The sequence below is a fragment of the Camelus dromedarius genome, chromosome 9, assembly GCF_036321535.1.
Source record: "Camelus dromedarius isolate mCamDro1 chromosome 9, mCamDro1.pat, whole genome shotgun sequence".
In the NCBI taxonomy this organism is placed as follows: Eukaryota; Metazoa; Chordata; class Mammalia; order Artiodactyla; family Camelidae; genus Camelus; species Camelus dromedarius.
Genome location: NC_087444.1, coordinates 74904161 through 74923058, shown reverse-complemented (window position 1 = coordinate 74923058; position 18898 = coordinate 74904161). Strand labels below are relative to the sequence as shown.

The 18898-nt window shown below is 58.5% G+C and overlaps 3 protein-coding genes across 10 annotated transcripts in view; all 3 read left to right on the top strand.

The window, feature by feature from the left end:
• Window positions 1-3504, top strand: part of LRRC4B (leucine rich repeat containing 4B) — a 38301-nt gene extending 34797 nt beyond the window's left edge. For all 3 annotated transcript variants that reach the window (XM_064489751.1, XM_010993137.3, XM_064489752.1), the window contains exon 3: window positions 1595-3504. In XM_064489751.1, coding sequence (XP_064345821.1) covers window positions 1595-3439 — 1845 coding nt within the window. In that variant the 3' untranslated portion in view covers window positions 3440-3504. The remainder of the gene's footprint in view (window positions 1-1594) is intronic.
• Window positions 3505-6883: 3379 nt separating this feature from the next.
• Window positions 6884-9169, top strand: ASPDH (aspartate dehydrogenase domain containing). 3 transcript variants are annotated; one of them, XM_010993138.3, is made up of 7 exons: window positions 6884-6996; window positions 7201-7345; window positions 7603-7687; window positions 7783-7932; window positions 8016-8236; window positions 8306-8460; window positions 8874-9051. In XM_010993138.3, the coding sequence occupies exons 1-7, from the start codon at window positions 6942-6944 to the stop codon at window positions 8915-8917; spliced, it is 855 nt and encodes a 284-aa protein (XP_010991440.1). In that variant the 5' UTR covers window positions 6884-6941; the 3' UTR covers window positions 8918-9051. The 3 variants fall into 3 exon arrangements, with proteins under 3 accessions (XP_010991440.1, XP_064345919.1, XP_064345920.1); XM_064489849.1 differs by lacking the exon at window positions 8306-8460 and having other exon boundaries at window positions 6899-6996; window positions 8874-9168; XM_064489850.1 differs by lacking the exon at window positions 8306-8460 and having other exon boundaries at window positions 6904-6968; window positions 8874-9169.
• A 216-nt stretch (window positions 9170-9385) lies between these two features.
• Window positions 9386-13435, top strand: JOSD2 (Josephin domain containing 2). Of its 4 annotated transcripts, none has more exons than XM_031457114.2 (5): window positions 9395-9586; window positions 10136-10298; window positions 11905-12030; window positions 12850-13044; window positions 13148-13435. In XM_031457114.2, exons 2-5 carry the CDS (start codon window positions 10153-10155, stop codon window positions 13245-13247), a joined length of 567 nt encoding a protein of 188 aa, XP_031312974.1. In that variant the 5' UTR covers window positions 9395-9586; window positions 10136-10152; the 3' UTR covers window positions 13248-13435. The 4 variants fall into 4 exon arrangements, with proteins under 4 accessions (XP_031312977.1, XP_031312974.1, XP_031312976.1 ...); XM_031457116.2 differs by having other exon boundaries at window positions 9397-9544; window positions 10139-10298; XM_010993140.3 differs by having other exon boundaries at window positions 9397-9586; window positions 10139-10298.
• Window positions 13436-18898: the final 5463 nt, after the last annotated feature.

The window sequence follows — 18898 nt, the reverse complement described above, 5'->3', positions numbered from 1 at the left end:
TCATAATCCCTCATGTGTAACCCTTGAGGCTAAGTGTGTTTGGGCATCTGACATTAGAAAGCTATTGTCCATCTACAGGTGACTGGATAAATAATTTGTGATATATAGATATATACGCCATGGAATACTACTCAGCCACAAAAAAGAATAAAATAATGCCATTTGCAGTAACATGAGTGGACCTGGAGACTGTCATACTAAGTAAGCAAGAAAAAGAAAGAAGAATACCATATGATATCACTCATATGTGGAATCTAAAAAAAGAAAAAAGAAGACAGTAATGAACCCATCTACAAAACGGAAACAGACTCGCAGACATAAAAAGCAAACTTATAAGGAGGGGGTGGAGGGATAAATTGGGAGTCTGGGATTTGCAGATACAAACTACTATATATAAAAGAGATAAATAACAAGGTTCGAATGTATAGCACAGGGAACTACATTCAATAACTTGAAATAACCTATCATGAAAAAGAATATATGTATGTGTAACTGAAACATTTCGCTGTATACCAGAAACGAACACATTGTAAACCAACTCTACTTTAATTTTAAAATTATTTTAAAAGGAAAATATTAATATACAGAATGTATTTTTACAGCACCCAGTGAATCATATACCCTAACCAAATGTGGGAATGTTTCTAGGGTGGAATGTTTGAATAGTCACATGAGTAGGATCAATAAAAGCTTTAAACAGCTCCCCATGGGTTCTGATCAGGTTTTGCCACCAAATGGAATTTGGTGCCAAGCTTACGAAAATCCTTCTGGTTTTTGGAGCTCTCTGGATTTCACGGTTGCAGGTGTTGTATAAGTACCTGTCTCCCAGGGCGGTTTGGTGGATTAACTGAGTTGTTGGCTATGGAGCCTTGAGAACGAGATCTGGCACTGAAAAAGTGCCCGGTGCATGTTAGCTGCTGGTGTAACCATTTTTAATCTGTGTGACTGAGGTGTAATTTACATAGAATAATATGCCCCCGTGTTACGGGTACAGTTTGAGGAGTTTTGTCAGTTGCATTCACCCTTGTAGCCACCACCCCAATTAGGGACATTTCTATCAGCCCGGAAGCCTCCCTAACACCCCTTCCCAGCCTGCCTCTCCCTGCCCCAACACACACAGGCTCAGAGGACCCCTGGAGGACTGGATGGGCTTCTACCGCACGTGCTCCTTTGTGTCTGGCTGCTTTTGCTCAGTACATCCCTCCAAGTCGTTATGTTGGAAGTTTGTTCCTTTTCATTGGGGAGCTGTAGTGTTCCATTGTACAGACACCGAGTGTGTCCTTGACCTGCTGGCGGACACTGGGTTTCCAGCTTAGGCTGTAATGAACACAGATGCTGGGAGCCCCCGTCACAGGCCGCTGGATGCACATGCCCTTTCATTTCTCTTGGGGAAATACCCTGGAGTGGAGTGGCTGGGTCCTGGGTAACTAACTCTCTATTTAGCTTTCTAAGAAACCATCAAACCGCTTTCCACACTCCCGTCGGCAAAGATGGAGAGTCAGGGAGGCTCGGCGCCTTTGCCAGCACTCCAAACTCTGTGGTCCTCCCTACAAGTATCAGTGGCACTGATGGTGTCTCCCCTCCCCCACCCCAGGTGATCCGGACCGACACCTTCAAGCACCTGCGGCACCTGGAGATTCTGCAGCTGAGCAAGAACCTGGTGCGCAAGATCGAGGTGGGCGCCTTCAACGGGCTGCCCAGCCTCAACACGCTCGAGCTGTTCGACAACCGGCTGACGACGGTGCCCACGCAGGCCTTTGAGTACCTCTCCAAGCTGCGCGAGCTCTGGCTGCGCAACAACCCCATCGAGAGCATCCCCTCCTACGCCTTCAACCGCGTGCCCTCGCTGCGGCGCCTCGACCTGGGCGAGCTCAAGCGGCTGGAATACATCTCGGAGGCGGCCTTCGAGGGCCTGGTGAACCTGCGCTACCTCAACCTGGGCATGTGCAACCTCAAGGACATCCCCAACCTGACGGCCCTGGTGCGCCTAGAGGAGCTGGAGCTGTCGGGCAACCGGCTGGACCTGATCCGCCCGGGTTCCTTCCAGGGCCTTACCAGCCTGCGTAAGCTGTGGCTGATGCACGCCCAGGTGGCCACCATCGAGCGCAACGCCTTCGACGACCTCAAGTCGCTGGAGGAGCTCAACCTGTCCCACAACAACCTGATGTCGCTGCCCCACGACCTCTTCACGCCCCTGCACAGGCTCGAGCGCGTCCACCTCAACCACAACCCCTGGCACTGCAACTGCGACGTGCTCTGGCTGAGCTGGTGGCTCAAGGAGACGGTGCCCAGCAACACGACGTGCTGCGCGCGCTGCCACGCGCCTGCTGGCCTCAAGGGGCGCTACATCGGCGAGCTGGACCAGTCTCACTTCACTTGCTACGCGCCGGTCATCGTGGAGCCTCCCACGGACCTCAACGTCACCGAGGGCATGGCTGCCGAGCTCAAGTGCCGCACGGGCACCTCCATGACCTCCGTAAACTGGCTGACGCCCAACGGCACCCTCATGACCCACGGCTCCTACCGCGTGCGCATCTCCGTCCTGCACGACGGCACGCTCAACTTCACCAACGTCACCGTGCAGGACACGGGCCAGTACACCTGCATGGTGACGAACTCGGCCGGCAACACCACCGCCTCGGCCACGCTCAACGTCTCGGCGGTGGACCCCGTGGCGGCCGGCGGCGCCGGTGGAGGCGGGGGCGGCCCCGGGGGCGGAGGGGGCGGCGGAGGGGGCAGTGGCGGCTACACCTACTTCACCACGGTGACGGTGGAGACCCTGGAGACGCAGCCCGGAGAGGAGGCCCTGCAGCCGCGGGGGACGGAGAAGGAGCCGCCGGGGCCCACGACAGATGGCGTCTGGGGCGGGCGCCGGCCCGGGGAGGCGGCCGGCCCGGCCTCGTCGTCCACCACGGCGCCCGCCCCGCGCTCCTCGCGGCCCACAGAGAAGGCGTTCACGGTGCCCATCACGGACGTGACGGAGAACGCCCTCAAGGACCTGGACGACGTCATGAAGACCACCAAGATCATCATCGGCTGCTTCGTGGCCATCACGTTCATGGCCGCTGTGATGCTCGTGGCCTTCTACAAGCTGCGCAAGCAGCACCAGCTCCACAAGCACCACGGGCCCACGCGCACGGTGGAGATTATCAACGTGGAGGACGAGCTGCCCGCCGCCTCTGCGGTGTCTGTGGCCGCCGCCGCTGCCGTGGCCGGCGGGGGCGGCGGGGGCGGGGACAGCCACCTGGCCCTGCCTGCCCTGGAGCGCGACCACCTCAACCACCACCACTACGTGGCGGCCGCCTTCAAGGCGCACTACAGCAGCAACCCCAGCGGCGGGGGCTGCGGGGGCAAGGGCCCGCCGGGCCTCAACTCCATCCACGAACCTCTGCTCTTCAAGAGCGGCTCCAAGGAGAACGTGCAAGAGACGCAGATCTGAAGCCCCGGGGGCAGGGTGGGGGGAACCACGGGGCTGGGGCCGGACTGGGACCCACCCCACAGCCCGAGCCCCCCGGCACAGGGAAGGTCGGGGCTGGCAGCTTGGAGCCCCACCCGTGTCCGGACCCCAGGGCGGCTGGCCCCAGCGAGGACAGGGTGGGGTTCTGGCAATGGAGCCCCCGTTGTTCCGGCCTCACTCTCCTCCCCGGTGACAGGAGGTGACGCAGGAGAAGTGGCCGGAACCCTCCGCTTTTCCTCCTCGCTCTCCCGACCAACTGCTCCCGGCCCTCCGCCGCCTTCTAGGGGAGAGAGGAGCTTTTTTGAGGGGTGTCCTCTCCCCTCAACCCCAACAGCCCCCCTTTTACGGTTCATTTTTTTGCAATTTGACGCCTGTCCCCCCCAATCCCTCCGCCCTTGAAACTGAAGAGACAGCCACAACGTCAGAGCCTCCCAGTACCCTGGCCCTGCCCTGGGGGAGTCCACTCCCAGCCCCTGGCCCCCTCGGCTGCGGGCGGGGCGGCCTCAACCCGCCTGGCACCATCGCCCTCAGCCCTCTCCTGCCCCACAGACTCTTTTGATACTGAAGGGAGGTTTGCGTCAACGACTACCTGCTCTGTAATTACTTTAAAAAAAAAAAAAACACGGAAAAAGTAAAAAAAAATTTTTTCTTTGGGGTCATGAAAGCATGGAGGAGAGAGAAAGCAGGGGGAATGAGGGTGGGCAGCAAAGAAAGAGGATGGAAAATTCCAAGTGTCATAGGCTCCATCTGGAAGGTCATTGAGGGAGTTGGCACCTTCGGGTGGTCTTAAGCCCCTGACCCTTCACCCCAGAGGTCCCAGAGAGGGACTCGGTCACCCAGCACACCTGGCACTCATACTTAACCTCCCTGCATCCCTTCTGAGGCATGTATGGGGGTCCCCTCCCCCTGCCTCTCACTTCACGGCAGAAATCGAGGGTGGCCTTTATGGTTTCCTAGCACTGCTGTTCCAGGGTCCCACAGACCGCGTGGCTCAGAACAACAGAAACTGAGTGTCTCAGTTCTGGAGTCCAAGATCAAGGTGCAGGCAGAGCCGTGCTCCCTCTGGAATCTGCAGGGGAGGATCCTTCCCTGCCTCGTACAGCTGCTGATTGCCCCAGATGTTCCTTGGTTTGTGGCCGTGTCACCCCAATCTCCACAAAGCATTCTCCCTGTGTCACTACATCATCCCCCTCTGTGCATGTCTCTGTGTCCAAATATCCCCTTTTCATAAGGACACTGGCCATGTTGGATTAGGGACCACCCTACTCCAGTATGACCTCATCTTAACTTGAGCACCTGCAAAGACCCTATTTCCAAATAAGGTCACATTTAGAGGTCATGGAGGTGAGAATGTCAACATATCTTTTGCTGGGAGACAATTCAACCCATTACAGAGCCAAACCAGAGAGGGTCTGTCTCCACTGCAAATCCGTTCAAGACACTGCCACGGAGAAAGCGGGTCACACTGCAGGGGAGGGAAGGAGTGAGCTGGGTATGCAAGGGTTGTGAAGGATGCTCTAGCTGCAGCCGGGATGGCGGGGCACCAAGGGTCTGCACTTCGGTCTTGTTAACTCAGGCGCAGGAGGCAGAGTCCAGGCCCACAGAGGGGGAGGGGGCTACAATGTAGCTCAGAAGGGCAGGGGACGCACGCAGAGCCCTCGGAGGGACAGAGCTAGCGAGTGGGAGCAAATGCCAGGGGTCAGCCAGGACAGTGGGCAGCCGCTGGGGGGCCTGGGAAAGGCCAAGGGGCTGGCGTTTCAGGCTCCAGAGGGCTGGGGCCCTCCAGAGCTGTCTAGACAGGCAGAGACCCGTGGAAGCAGGAGTGACCTTACAGCACCTTCCTCACTCAGGAAGAGGCCCTGCTCTGGATAGACAGAGCCGCAGAGCAGCACAGGTCCCAGCCTCCTTTCCGCTCCTGGCACAGCCCAGTCTGCAGACACAGCAGGTCTGACACATGTGCAGGACAGCAAGGTCCAGTGGAGTCCCCACATGGAAGGCAGGGCAGGCAGGAATCCCCTACGACCCCACTCAGGCTCTGGGTGCTCTGAGAGGGCTTGGACCGAGTCCCTGTGCCTGGCCCTGCGCCTCTTCCCAGGCTGTTTCTGCACCACGGCATCTTATCTCTCCCCAACTTAGGGCTCTTAAAGCAAATTGTTCCTTTATCGGCCGTGGCAGCGGCCTCTGGGACATGTCTGGGGTCCCTGGCTCTATCTATCCGGCCTGTCTGCTCTGGAGGCTTGTCGAGTCTGGACTCTCCTCTTGAGCAATGCTTGGCTCCCCCTCGCTCCCTCTTTCATGCTCTCTTTCTCTCTCGTCCTCTTTCAGGGCCCGATCCTGGTTGCCATGGCAACACTGCAGCGGGTACCAGGTGGTGGCTGGGGCAGGGAGCCGACACTGCCGCAGCCTCCGCCATTTCCGATGCCAGGCACCCGCGAGGCACAGTGGCTGGGGCTCATTTGGGGGGATACTCGGGGCCTCACAGGCTTCTCTTTGGCCATGGGAGGAGAGGAGGGATAGGCATGGGAGTGAGAATACAAAGTGGGGGAGAGGGCGCAGAGGCTGGTAGCATCATGGCTGGGGGAGGGGAGGATAAAAGGTGAGAAGTCAAGGTGAACTGAGGGATGATCAGACTGGAGGGAGGGAGGTTACCCAGAGGGGCTGGGGGAAGGGATCCTTCCACTGGATTTGGGGAAGCCAGGGGAGACAAGGGCCACTGAGGCTTAGATGAGCTGAACTCCAGCTCCTGCTGTATTGTGGGGAGACAGGCATTGCCAGACCAGGCTTCCCTCAAACCCTGGGGTAGGGAGGAGATGAGGGCCTGGCCTGGCTGGGGACAGAATGGCAACCAGCCCAGAGGAGGTGAGGGTGGGGGCTGGAGGGATGGAGCTCCAGGAGAGATGGAGAGACCGTGATGAGAACAAGAGATCAGAGGCAGAGAACCAAGGGAGAAAAATACAGAGGATGAATGTTGACAAGAAACACATGTGCCAAGTCACAGAGAGGGTGGCCACAAGGGTGGCGATTGGAAACACAGGAGCAAGGGGACAGACAGAGCCCAGAGTCCCCTGCCACCATCTCTTCTCCCTTGCTCCCAACCCTCTCTAACCCCACCCCAAGCAGGATGAAGTTTCCATGACAACCTGGCCAGCCAGAAAAGGGGGGCAGGGGACTGCAGAGGAAATTTTCCACATCAGCAGGAAGGGAGGACGCTGTGATGCAGAGAAGGAATGGGCCGGGTATAAGGGGGCCACACAGGGCACCAGAATCCAAAACCGTCTTGCCCACGGCCCCCAGGATTCTCATCCTGCCCCCAAGCAGCATACAAACACCCGCCTCTCTGGGCCATTGCAGGAAAGGAGGAAGGTTCAGGAGAGGCTCAAGGGTCAAATGTCCAAAGATCAGCCGCTGCCCAGACCTTGTTGGGGTTGGGGGCGGCAGCGAGCAGCCAGTGGAGGTTAGACCACAGACCAGCAAACGGAAGGACATGGCTCTCAGCACGGTCCCGAGGAAGGTGGGGATAGTGGGCTATGGCCGCCTTGGTGAGTCCCTGAGGCCTCTTCCCCAGGCCCCTTTCTGAAACCTCCAGAGCCCCGGGGTCCTCCACACACTTTTCATCTACATCTTTATCTGTGGCCTGGCTGACTGTCTTTGCCTAAGCATCTTCCACTCCGCACCGCAGGGCTCCGGCCTCCTCTGGGTCTCTCTCCGTCCCCCTCTCTCTGAATCTCTTTCCCTCTCCCCAGGACAGTCCCTTGTCTCCCACTTGCTGACTCAAGGACCAGAACTGGGCCTAGAACTTGTTTTTGTCTGGAATCGTGACCCAGGACGAATGGCGGGGAGCGTGCCCCCTTCCCTCCAGCTCCAGAGCCTTGCTGCCCTCGGGGAGAGGTCAGTGACCTCGCCATGAGAGAGTAGGACTTTCTGAAGCTCCTGTTCTGGTTTCCCTTAGGTGCTGTGTGCTCTCAGGCGAGTCCCGTACCTTCTCTGGGCCTGGGTTCACCCCAATATAAAACAGGACCAGCCTCCATCCCCTTTCCCCTCCCAGGCCAGGGTGAAGAGTGACAGGCCTCCAGAGACTCAGGGAATCTGAGGAGGGGAGGCCTAATACCTCTCCAAGGCCCTCCCCCATCTCTCCCCTCTCCCAGGCACCCTGACCTTGTGGTGGAAGTGGCCCATCCCAAAATAATCCAGGAATCTGGGGCAGAAATCCTGCGCTATGCCGATCTCCTGGTAAGCCCTGCCTCTTCCGCTTTGGCACCACCACCCCACCCTAAAATGGGATTCGTCCCCTGACCTCAGCCCCTCTCCACCTTCATCTGCCCCAGGTGGGGTCCCCCTCAGCCCTGGCTGACCAGACCACAGAGCAGCAGCTCCTGGAGGCCTCGCATCGCTGGAGCCATGCTGTGTTTGTGGCCCGGGGAGCCCTGTGGGGCACTGAGGACATCACCAGATTGGATGATGCCGGGGGCCTCCAGGTTAGGGCCTGCTGGGCTCCCCAGGAATGGGAGGGGGCCAACAGAGAGCCCCCAGTCTCCCTGACTCAGGCTCTCACTTTCAGAGCCTCCGTGTCACCATGGCTACACACCCCGATGGCTTCCGGCTCGAGGGACCCCTGGCTACAGCGCACAGCACCAGGCCTCGCACTGTGCTCTATGAAGGCCCTGTCCGTGGGCTCTGCCCTTTTGCCCCCCGAAACTCCAACACCATGGCGGCTGCTGCCCTGGCCGCCCCCAGCCTGGGCTTCGACCGTGTGATCGGGGTGCTTGTGGCTGATTTCAGGTGAGCAAAGCTGGAAGGGGTTCCTAGCCGGGGCCAGGCCAGTAGGACTGACCACTCTGCTTGCCCCAGCCTCAAGGACATGCACGTGGTGGATGTGGAGCTGAGCGGACCCCCGGGCCCCACAGGCCGAAGCTTTGCTGTGCACACCCACAGAGAGAACCCTGCCGAGCCAGGCGCTGTCACTGGCTCTGCCACTGTCACCACCTTCTGGCGCAGCCTCCTGGGTGCGGCCAGGCCCCTCCCCAGTACTAGTGACCTCTCTTCCCAAGCCCTGGGCTCTTGTGCTCTGCAGAGCTTGTGTCTCAGGGTCTGTCGGAGTCTGCGGTTGATTCTGCCTCTACTGATTGATTGATCTTTATTTCTGTCTCCTTAACCACCTACTCCACGACGTTGAATCTTTATAGATCTCTATCATTGTCCAAGTCTCCTCTTTCTGAGCCTCTGTTTCCCCTGTCTCTGGGACCCTACCATGTGTGTCTCTGTCCCTCTCTCTCTGGGATTTGGTTCCTCTCTCTGGGTCTTTGTCCCCCATGGCCAGGACTTCCTCCATTTCCACTTTGGTCTGTCCCTTCCTCCAGTTATCTGTCATTCCTCATCTCTCTGTCTTGGTTTTTCATTCCCTATATCTCCCCAACAGGCTGCTGCCAGCTCCCCTCCAAGCCAGGGATCCATCTCTGCTGAGAAGCTTCCTCATTCCCAAGAGGACATCCTCAACTCATTTACCTCCCCACCACCAGGGTCCTGCTGCTGCCCTGGCCTCAGTGTCCCCAGACCTCCCTCCTGTCCTAGTAAATATTGGAGGCTCTTCTCCCCGAGTGGTTTGGTGTCTGATCACTTCTTTGCCTCTGTGACGTCACGCTGTGTCTTCACCCTAGGCATAACAGCACCACCGGGTGGGGGCATATATGGGAGCGGGCATATGGGAAGCAGCATGCCTGAAACTATCGCGAGAGCCTACTCACTCGGTTTCCCAGAATCCTCCGAGCAGCAGGGGGCGTGGTAGCGTGCGAAGGAGAGGCCTCTGTAGTGCATATTGCCGGGACTCAACGCAGGGACCGACGGGAATTGTAGTCGCGTTCTCTGGGCGACAGCTGACTTCCGGGCCACGCTGCCCGGCGTTCCGCGAGGAGCAAACGCTCTCGCGAGGGTCATCGGGAGTCGTAGTCCGGCTCGCAGGCGGCGCCGGGAGCCGTAGTCCGTCTCTCTGCCCAGTCAGCGCGGTGCCGCCCGCCTGGCTCTCGGATCCCAGAGCCGCCGCCCAGGGGAATGCGGGAGCCCCCAGTTCGGGAGAACAGAGAGTCAGGCGGGGTGAGGGGCGTTGCCAGGCAACGGGCGAGCGCCGCGTTTGGGGTACGGGTCGGGGAAACGTCTCTGTTACTTGGTGTCGGGGGAGGGGGCCCTGTTGCCAGGTGACAGGAGGAGAGAACTCTTGTTGTTTAGCGACAAGGGAGGGGAGTCTCCTGTTGCTAGGCGACTAGAAGAGACCCTGTTACCTAGAAACAGGAGAGGAGGATTCCTTTATTGCTAAGTAACCAGAGGAGAAACTGGTTACCTAGTGTGGTGGGGGTGAGGTGGCCCTCTGTTGCTAGGTAACCAGAAAGGAAGCCTGTTACCTAGGGACAGGGGAGGGGGGGTTCTGTTGCTAGGTGACCACCATAAGGACCCTTTGACTTAAAGATGTGGCGGGAGTGATCCTCTGTTGTTAAGTGAGCAGAAGAGAGAGCTAGTTTTCTAGAAACAGGCGATGGAGGTACTCTGTTGCCAGGAGAGCAGAGTCAGGGGCCCACGGTCGCCTCAGGCTGCCCGAGCCCCCAGTCAATGACAGTGCCCCCAGGGCCTGCTGGTAGGTTGGGCTTCCAGATCCCAGGCCCTTGAGTACCTTCTCCCCCACCCCCCAAGCAGGAGCCGAGGACGGCATGTCCCAGGCCCCAGGAGCTCAGCCAAGCCAACCTTCCGTGTACCACGAACGGCAACGCCTGGAGCTCTGTGCCGTCCACGCCCTCAACAACGTCCTGCAGCAGCGGCTCTTCAGCCAGGAGGCTGCTGATGAAATCTGCAAGAGGTGATCATCACCCACCCTAACCCCTGGAGAAGCAGGGCTCACAGAGGCGGAGCAATCCACCTGGGCCGCACAGCAAGGCAGGGGCAGAGCCCCGGGCCTTTCTGCTGCCCCATCTGCCTGGGCTGGACTCTGGGACTCAGAGACGGAGGTGTTGCCTCCTGCACATGTTCGTCCCCCTGGTCTGGCCCCTAGATCAGGCCTCATCCTGTTTTCTGGGCCCTACTCCCCACTCTCCTCTGGCCTCTCAGCTTCTGGTTTATCTCATTCAGTCCATGCTACACAGAGCTCCAGCACTGACCCTGCTCCTCCCCTGCTCCCAGCTCTCCTGTGGCTCCCCAGCACCCCTGGGAGAAGCCCCAATCTCCTCACTCTGATACCAAAACCCTATGTGCTCTGATCCCCACCTGCCCCTGCAGCTTCATATCTCACTGCTCCCCTCAAACTAATTCCTCTCCAGTCCCTCAATGAGCACCCCCTCATGGTGCCTCTGGGTGTTTGCACGGGCTGTTCTATCTGCCTGGCACAGCTTCCTGCTCTTGGCAGCCTGGAATGCTGCTCCTCACTATTCAAGATTTCAAACATTACATCTTTATTATCTCTCTGCCCGATCCCCTCCTCTCCGTCTCCACAGCTCTGGTCCCATCGTCTCCTGGACCCTCCCCTCAGCCTTCAGTTCCTCCCCTGTAGTCAGTCCCTTGCTGATCCTACACCCAGAGATGACCCTGTCTCCCTATCTCTTACTCACAGCCCTCCCATGCCCCCAACCCCAGCATCCTCAGGCAGAGCCCCAGCCCCTCTGACTATTTTTGAATCTATTCCTCTCCTATCATTCAAAACAGGGATCAACCAACTCTTTCATGGTAAGGCCAGGCTGGAGACCCAGAGAGGAGTCTGCTATGAGCCCTGTCCCAAGGGAAGCCAGGGAAACAGATCCACAGAAAAAGAATACACAACTTTCCCCTCGCCCACCCCTCCCCCTGCCCTGCCCACCAAGGGCCCAAAGACAGAACAAAGGTGCCCTTGTCCAGACAAGGTGGGGCCCAGAGTGGTGGCAGGGTGGGCCTTCTGGGCTGGGGGGCCGCTGGAGGAAAGTCTGGCAGGGAGACAGGAGCACAGGAGATGTGGTTGGGGACAAGGTGACTACAGAGGGGTTTGACGGGACTGAAGCTAGAAGGCCAGCAGGGACCAGACCATGCAAGGCCTCAAAGGCCAGGCCGAGAGGCTGGGACTCTATTCTGGGGTGATGGGGGTGCCAGGGAGGGCTGGGAGCAGCGGTGGGGCAGCATCAGTGCTGAGTGTAGCAAGAGCCCCCAGCCTCTGTTGGAGAAGGACTGGAGGGGGGAGATTGGAAGCCAAGTGAGGGTCCAGGTAGAGGAGGGCAAGGCCTGAGCAGAGAGATGTGGTTGGAGGACAGGGCACCAATCCTGGAGGACAGGGCAGAGAGTCTGGGGACGGGAGAAACAGGGCTTGGGGCTGATGAGTCATGGAGGCAGAAGAGAGGGTGAAGAGTCCAAAGGCTGGGTGACTTACGGACCCTGGGGCTTTGTGGGAGGGTGAGGCCTTTCCAAGGACCCACCAACTCAGGACCTGACCACCTCCCAACCAGGTTGGCTCCAGACTCCCGGCTGAACCCCCATCGCAGCCTCCTGGGCACTGGCAACTATGACGTCAACGTGATCATGGCCGCCCTGCAGGGACAGGGCCTAGCTGCCGTGTGGTGGGACAGAAGGAGGTGTGACCCAAAGTGCTGCATCATGTGTGCTGAGCTTGGCACAGTGGGTGCAGTGTGATGGCAGTCAGGGTGGGATAGAGCAAGAGGAGGGGCTGGGTGGATAGAGGGAGGAAGGAAGGGGGAGATGAGTGGAAGATTTGCAAGGGTGGATGATGGATGGCTGGGAGATGGCAGAGGGATGATTAAACGGTCAACGGGATGAATTGATGGATGGATGATGGTAGATTGATGGGAACTGGGTGACTAAGTGGATGGTGGATGGATGGTTGGATGTGTTGGGTAGGTGGTGATTGGGTGATGGGATATATGAATGGATGAGTGGTTGAGTGAATAAAGGATGGATAGTTGATAGGCAGTGGATAGCCAGTAGGTGGTTGGGTAGATGGATGGATGGACAGACGGACGGACGGATGGGTGGATGAGTAAAGGGTGGCTGAGGAGTTGGGTGGCTGGTGGAGAAGTTGGGTTGATGGCTGGCTGCTGGCTGATGGTTGATTGCATCAGTGAGGGGGATGATGTTTGGGTGAATAATAGATGGGTAGTTGGACGGTGAGTGGTTGTTAGACAGCTGAGGGGTTTGATGGGTGGGCAGTGTATAATGGATGGCTAATGGGTAGAATCAGCGGTGGACGGTGGGTAAGCTGTCGGGTAGATGGCTGCCTGGAAGGCTTCGGGAGGTGGGGGGCAGATGAGTGGAAGGAAGCAAAGGGTGGGCAGATGGAAGAGAGTCCCTGGGCTCCACACACCCTGTAATGTCAGGCCGGCAGGCACACACTGAGGGCCGGGCCCTGACCATGGTGTCTCTGCCCTGCCACTCAGGCCCCTGTCCCAGCTGGCCCTGCCCCAGGTGCTGGGGCTGATCCTGAACCTGCCCTCACCCGTGTCGCTGGGGCTGCTGTCCCTGCCACTGCGCCGGCGGCACTGGGTGGCCCTGCGCCAGGTGGACGGCATCTACTACAATCTGGATTCCAAGCTGCGGGCGCCCGAGATCCTGGGGGACGAGGATGGCGTCAGGTGAGGGGGAGTGACTCTGGGGTGGGGCCAGGCGCCAGAACCCCCTCCCTGGGAGGCAACCCCCAGTTCCCCCAGGCCTCAGTCTCCCCATCTCTCCTCCCAGGGCCTTCCTGGCGGCCGAGATGGCTCAGGGCCTGTGCGAGGTGCTGCTCGTGGTGACCAAGGAGGTGGAGGAGAAGGGCTCCTGGCTGCGGACAGACTGACCCCGAGGAGGAGGGGACCACGGCTGCCAGCCTGGCATGAACCCTGCACGTCCACGTCTGGCTCCCAAGCTCCGGGAAAGGGGCCAGGCCTCACAGCTCATGGACCTAGTGGAGGCCACAGGCCCTTCTCCAAATTCCCTGCTCCCCAGTGCCACGGCTGCCTCAATAAACCTGATGATTTGCCCCTGGCCTGGCCCGCCTTGCACCGGGGTGGGGCCCCTTGCCTTCAGTTACTCTAGTTTATCAAAGAGGCCCAGGCAGGCCTTGCCAGCAGCTGGGCCCTCTGCCACCTCCCAGCCTGGCCACCTCACAGGAGTCACTCACTTCTTAGGGCCTCAGTTTCCTCATGAGGAGGGGGTGGAGGCCCCAAGGGAAAACACAAATCCTTGCCTTCATGAGGTTCCCTGGAACCTGCGAATATGTTTGAATACCAGACAAAGGGGAACGAAGGTTGCTAATGTGCCGCCCTTAAAATCGGGAAACTGTCCTGGTCCAGGTCAGCCCAATGTAATCCCGAGGTCCTTAAAAGTGGAGAAGGAAACAGGGAAGGAGCGTTGAAGAAAGAGACATGTGGAAGGAAGCCAGGTCAGAGAGATGCTACATGGGGCAGGGGGCATAAGGGTGGTTTGAAGACAAGAGGTGGTCAGAAGCCAGGAAATGCAGGTGGCCTCAGGGAGCTGGACCAGGCAAGGAAACAGATTATTCCCCAGGTTCCAAGAAGGAACCAACCTGCCCACATCCTGACTCTAACCCAGTGAGACTCATTTTGGACCTCCCCTCTCCAGAAGTATAAGAGAATCAGTGTGTGTTTAAGCCACTAAGTTTGTTAGAGTAGCCAGAGGAAACTAATATAACATTAGAATTCTTTAGGGCAGAGGAAGGTGTCACTGAGAAGGAGTGTGAGCAAAGACTGGAAAGAGGGGACGGAGGGAGCCACAGGGAGGTCTGCGGGAGCATTCCAGGCAGAGAACAGGCAGTGCAAAGGTCCTGAGGCAGGCCGGCATGGCTGGAGCAGAGGGAGGTAGGGAGAGAGAGCAGAGAGGTGATGGAGGGGGAAGATGGTGCCCGGTGGGACTGGAGCAGAGGAAGGACAGGCTCCCATTAGATGTCCTCTCTCCACATTCTCACCTGAGCAGCCCCTCTCCTGTTCTGTGCCCTCCCCAGGGCCCAGTGTCCCTCCCTGCAGCTTCCTTGTCCTGGCAGCCATTCACACCCAGCTCCCTGAGCCGCAGCTCTGGGTCTGGCCTGTGCAGCTGGGTGCTCACCCTCCTGGGCTGGGAGGAAAACACAGGGGATGTGAAGACCCCTGGTCCCAGTGGTGGGGGCTTTCACAGGGGTCTCATGAGACAATGTGGGGACCACAGGAAGGTGGGGGGACGTGATGGGGCTGGGCTGGCTCTAGAAGGCTGAGGGGGGCTCTCCAGGAAGCCAGTGGTAGGGGAGACTGGGCATTCCAGAATTGGAAACAACCGGGAATTAGCCCTGGAATGCTGGGGGAGTAATTCCTCCCGGTAGCTGTCTGAGGAGGTGATAAGAGACAAGGATGGATCCTGGCCCCGCAGCCCACAGGGCCTCCAGAGGTAGCCAGGGAGCGGACACCAGCAGGACCCGGTGGCCCGTGGCGATGGGGGTACTTGGACTTGGAGGGTTCTGGTTCCCAAGACTTCCTGAGGTCAAAGGGCAGCTTGTAAGGTGAGAAGTCAAACAGCACACGAGGGGAAATTGTCAGGGTCCCAGGACACCCCAACTCTGGGGGCGGCCCCCACCCCCAGTCTCTGACCCCCTCTGTCTCTCCCTTTGTGTCCCCCTCTTGGTCTCTCTTTCTGGGTGTTTCTCTCTGTCCGTGTCTCTCTCAGTTTCTGTCTCTGAGTCTGTCTCCCTGAGCCCTCTGGGGCCCCCTCCTGTGCCCATCGCCTGCCCCATCCTGTCCCAGACAGCCTGGCGGGGCTCCCTGAGTGTTTCTATTCCTGGGCCTGAGTGACCTCTCCAGGTGCCGCCTCAGCTGTGACCTAATATGGTCTGAGTGGAGCCCACAGGGCGAGGGGGGGAGGGGAGGTTGGTGTGGGGGTCCCAGCAGCCTCCCTCCTGCTCCCAGCCCCGCTCCTGTGCTAACCCCTCCCGCTTAGCACAGTCTGGAGCACCAACAGGCCAAACCTGTGCACGGATCGAGCGCTTATTGTTTGCCCCTAATGGTGGGTGCAGACCACCCCGTGCAGCCTCGCTGGCCCCCACTTCTCACAACACCTGAGCCAGGCTGGTCTGAGAGCTTTGGGGGATGAGGGGTTCCTGGGGGTCCCCAGTTGCCCATTGAGGGCGCCCCATGCAGAGCCGCAGGGGCCTCTCAGTGCCCACCCCGTGGCAGGCAGGAAGGAGGGGGCCGCGGTCATGAGGCAGGTGCCGGCGGAGGTGACAGCTGTCCTGCGCCCCCCCCGGGTGCTGACAGCTGAGGCCCGATTTAGCTCGCAGAGCCCGGGACTGGCCAGATAAGGCAGTTGGGGGAGCGACCCCGCCCCACAGGCGCCCTTTAAATCGGCCGGTTGGGCTCAGGGGGGGCGGCCGCCGGCGACGCCAGGTGAGAGGGGCCGCGCTCCTTCCTGACTTCCCCGCCGTCCCGCCCGCACCGCGGCTCCCCTCTCCGGCTCTCAGTCTCTCTCTCTCTCTGTTGCCTTCTCTTACTCTGTTTTTTTCTCTCTCTCTGCTTCTTTTTCTCTGTTTCTCTGTGTTTCTCTCTCTCCCTCTCCTCTCTCTCTCTCTCTCTCTCCCCCTCTCTCTCTGTCTCCCTCTCTCTCTCTCTCTCTCTCTCTCTCTCTTCTCTCTCTCTCTCGTCTCCATCTGTCTTTCTCTGTCTCTTCCCATCCCAGACCCTTCTGCTGTCCATTTTTCCTGTCCCGTTGCTAACTCTGCCTCTGTTCCTCCTTCTTCCTCTCTCTATTCTTCCATCATTTCTCTCATCTCTCTGTGTCTTTCCCCCTCTCTCGCTCTCTCTCTCTCTCCCTGTCTCTTTCTTTCCACTTCTCCCTCCCTTATTCCCTCTCTCCCTCCCCATCTCTCTCTCCATCTCTGACCCTTCCACCCTCTCCCTTCTCCCCTGTCTCTGTGTCTGTCTCTCCCCCTACTTCTCTCTTGGTCTCTCTCAATCTCTCCCTGTCCTGTCTGTCTCTCCCTCTCTCTCCCTAACTTTCTCTCTCTGTCTCTCTCCCACACCCCTTCTCCCCATCTCTGACCCGACCTCTCCAGCTCCCTGGACGGAGGCCACCAGGCTCTCTGCTGCAGTTTCTGCTGAATAAAGCTGTTTCTGTCCTGACCCTTCTGCTCCTCTTGCCTCCTTTCCTTCCTCACCCCTCTGCCTCTGAGCTCGGCATCCCCGCCCTGGTCCCGGCTGGGTGGGGGTCGGGAACCTGGGGCTGGGGTCAGCGTCGAGGTTCCTCCCTCCCAGAGAGGACAAGAAACAGAGGCTGATAGACAGACAGATGGGGTAGAAAGACAGAGAAATGGACGCAGAGGGAGATCCAGAGACAGCAAGAGACAGGGACTCAGTGGCAGAGAAACAGAAAGACAGACCGGGATGGCGTAGGGTGGGGTGGGGGGCATGGACTCAGGCGGGAGAGCCAGTGGGACAGCAGGACCCAGAGAGTGAGTTGGGGGACGGGGGAGTAACCTCTGAGATAGAGAGATGCAGAGACACAGAGACTCGGAGGCTGAAAGACAAGAGATTAGGCAGTGCCCGCATCCCCCCAGGCACAGCCGACAGGGCTGGGTGGCCCCCTCCCCCTCCTGCCAGGCTGTGCCAGGCCCAGGACAAGGGGCCCTTGTCCTGGCTCCGACGGGGCAGCTGGGGGATGGGCTAGGTCCGGGGGGAGGGGCAGCCACCAAAAGCCGGGCGGCTGCCTCTCCCCTCACACTACCCCGCCTGCCTCCCTCACCCTCCTCCTTCTGGCCTCCCTTCCCGGGTCTCTGCCGGCTCCCAGCCTGTTTTCTGCTCTGCTGGGGAAGGGGGCAGGCATTTACAGAGCACCTGCTCTATGTACCTGAAATGTCTCTGTACCCCTCCTGACACTCTCTTGTCTCCCCCCTCCCTTTGTGCCCTCTGCTTGTTCTTCCCACACTTCTGGCTCCCCTCCTTGGAAGGGGGCATTTATTAAGTTCCTGGTGTTTGCCAGGCAATTTCCATACACTGTTTCTGCACCTTATACTCTTTTTGCTCTCCAGTCCCTTCCTGTTTCCTTTTACTTCTTGCTGCTCCGCCTGGTCTCTCCTGGAAAGAAGTGGGCCTTTATTGAACACCTATTGCGTGCTAGGGAATTTACAGACACTGTCTCCTCTATTACATTCTTCTTTCCCAATTCCTTTCTTCCTTCCGTATTCATTTTCTCTCCTTTCTGACTCTGCTCCCTCCTAGGGGAGGAAGTGGACATATATTGAGCACCTACTGTGTGCCCAGCAGTTTACACATCTTCTCCCCCTTCCCCACACCCTCCTTCTCCCCTGTCTCTCCACTGTCCTCTCCTGATCTTTCTGGGCTCTCTGCTCTCTGCCAAGGCAAGGAACACACATTTATTGAGCACCTATGGTATGCCAAGCAATGGCTTGTGCTTTCTCTCCTCTCCTGTCACCCTCCCGTCTCCACTGACCTGTGGTCTCTGCCGTCCTCCACCTTTCTGTTCTCTGCCAGGGAAGGAAATGGGCATTTATTGAGTGCCTACTGTGTGCTGGGCAATTTCCTCACACTCCCATTCTCCCTCAATTCTCCCTGTTCCTTCATCTCTGACTTCTTCCTTCTGCTCCATCCACCCTTTCTCAGGAAAGAAAATAAGCAATTATGGAGCACCTACTGTATGCCAGGCAATCAACATCCCACCTCATCTCCCCTTGCCTGTTTGTCCCTGCCCCTTTCATTCTGCCAGTTTCTCCTTCCCTGTGTTCTCTGGGCCTTCTTTGGGGAGGGGAACAAGCAGTAACTATGTGCCTCCTGTGTGCCCCGTGATTTGCCTGCACTGCCTACTCCCAGTGTGTCCTCTCCTCTGCTGTCACTTCCTCTCTTCTGCTCCACCCATTCTGTCGCTTCCTTTGCACTTGACTCCCTAGACCAAACTTCCTTTCCTTTTGCCTGTCTTCCTTTTCCTCCTGTTCTCTCTCCTCTAAGGAAGACAATTTACATTTACTGAGTGCCTCCTGTGTGCCTCACCCGCACTCACACCCTCCCTTCCTCATTTCCTCTCTCCTCCCTGGCTCCTTCTCTCCTCCAGCTCTTCTCCTTCCTCTCTGCCCTGCCAGCTCCCCCCTGGGGGAGGAAACAGGCATGTATTAAGCACCTGCTGTGTGCTACTCCTCATATCAGCTGTCTGTCACTGCTTGCCTCCCAGGCTCAGCTTGCCCTTCTCTTTCCTGCTTGGCTGGCTTCCCTCCTGGCTGCTTCCTCTGTGCTCGCTGCCAGGGAGGGGTACGGGCATTTATTGTCTACTTTGTGCCCACTGCTTTCCCTGTGTTGTATCCTTCCATCACGCTTCCTCTTGGTCATTCTATCTGCTGGAGTTTCTGCCTCGCCCCTCCTCCTCTGCCCATCTTCTTTCTCTCAGGAAGGGAACTAACACTTAAGAGCGCCTACTGTATGCCTGGCAGTTTCCACCCCTGGCCCTCTCTCCTAGGCTATC

Excerpts from the sequence above, each read along its gene's own strand:
- JOSD2 (XM_031457114.2), top strand. The coding sequence starts at position 10,153 with ATGTCCCAGGCCCCAGGAGCTCAGCCAAGCCAACCTTCCGTGTACCAC. Across the intron at positions 10,299-11,904 it reads GCTGATGAAATCTGCAAGAG|GTTGGCTCCAGACTCCCGGC; the intron begins GTGATCATCACC and ends CCTCCCAACCAG. Across the intron at positions 12,031-12,849 it reads GTGTGGTGGGACAGAAGGAG|GCCCCTGTCCCAGCTGGCCC; the intron begins GTGTGACCCAAA and ends CCTGCCACTCAG.
- ASPDH (XM_064489849.1), top strand. The coding sequence starts at position 6,942 with ATGGCTCTCAGCACGGTCCCGAGGAAGGTGGGGATAGTGGGCTATGGC. Across the intron at positions 6,997-7,200 it reads AGTGGGCTATGGCCGCCTTG|GACAGTCCCTTGTCTCCCAC; the intron begins GTGAGTCCCTGA and ends CCCTCTCCCCAG. Across the intron at positions 7,688-7,782 it reads TGCGCTATGCCGATCTCCTG|GTGGGGTCCCCCTCAGCCCT; the intron begins GTAAGCCCTGCC and ends CATCTGCCCCAG.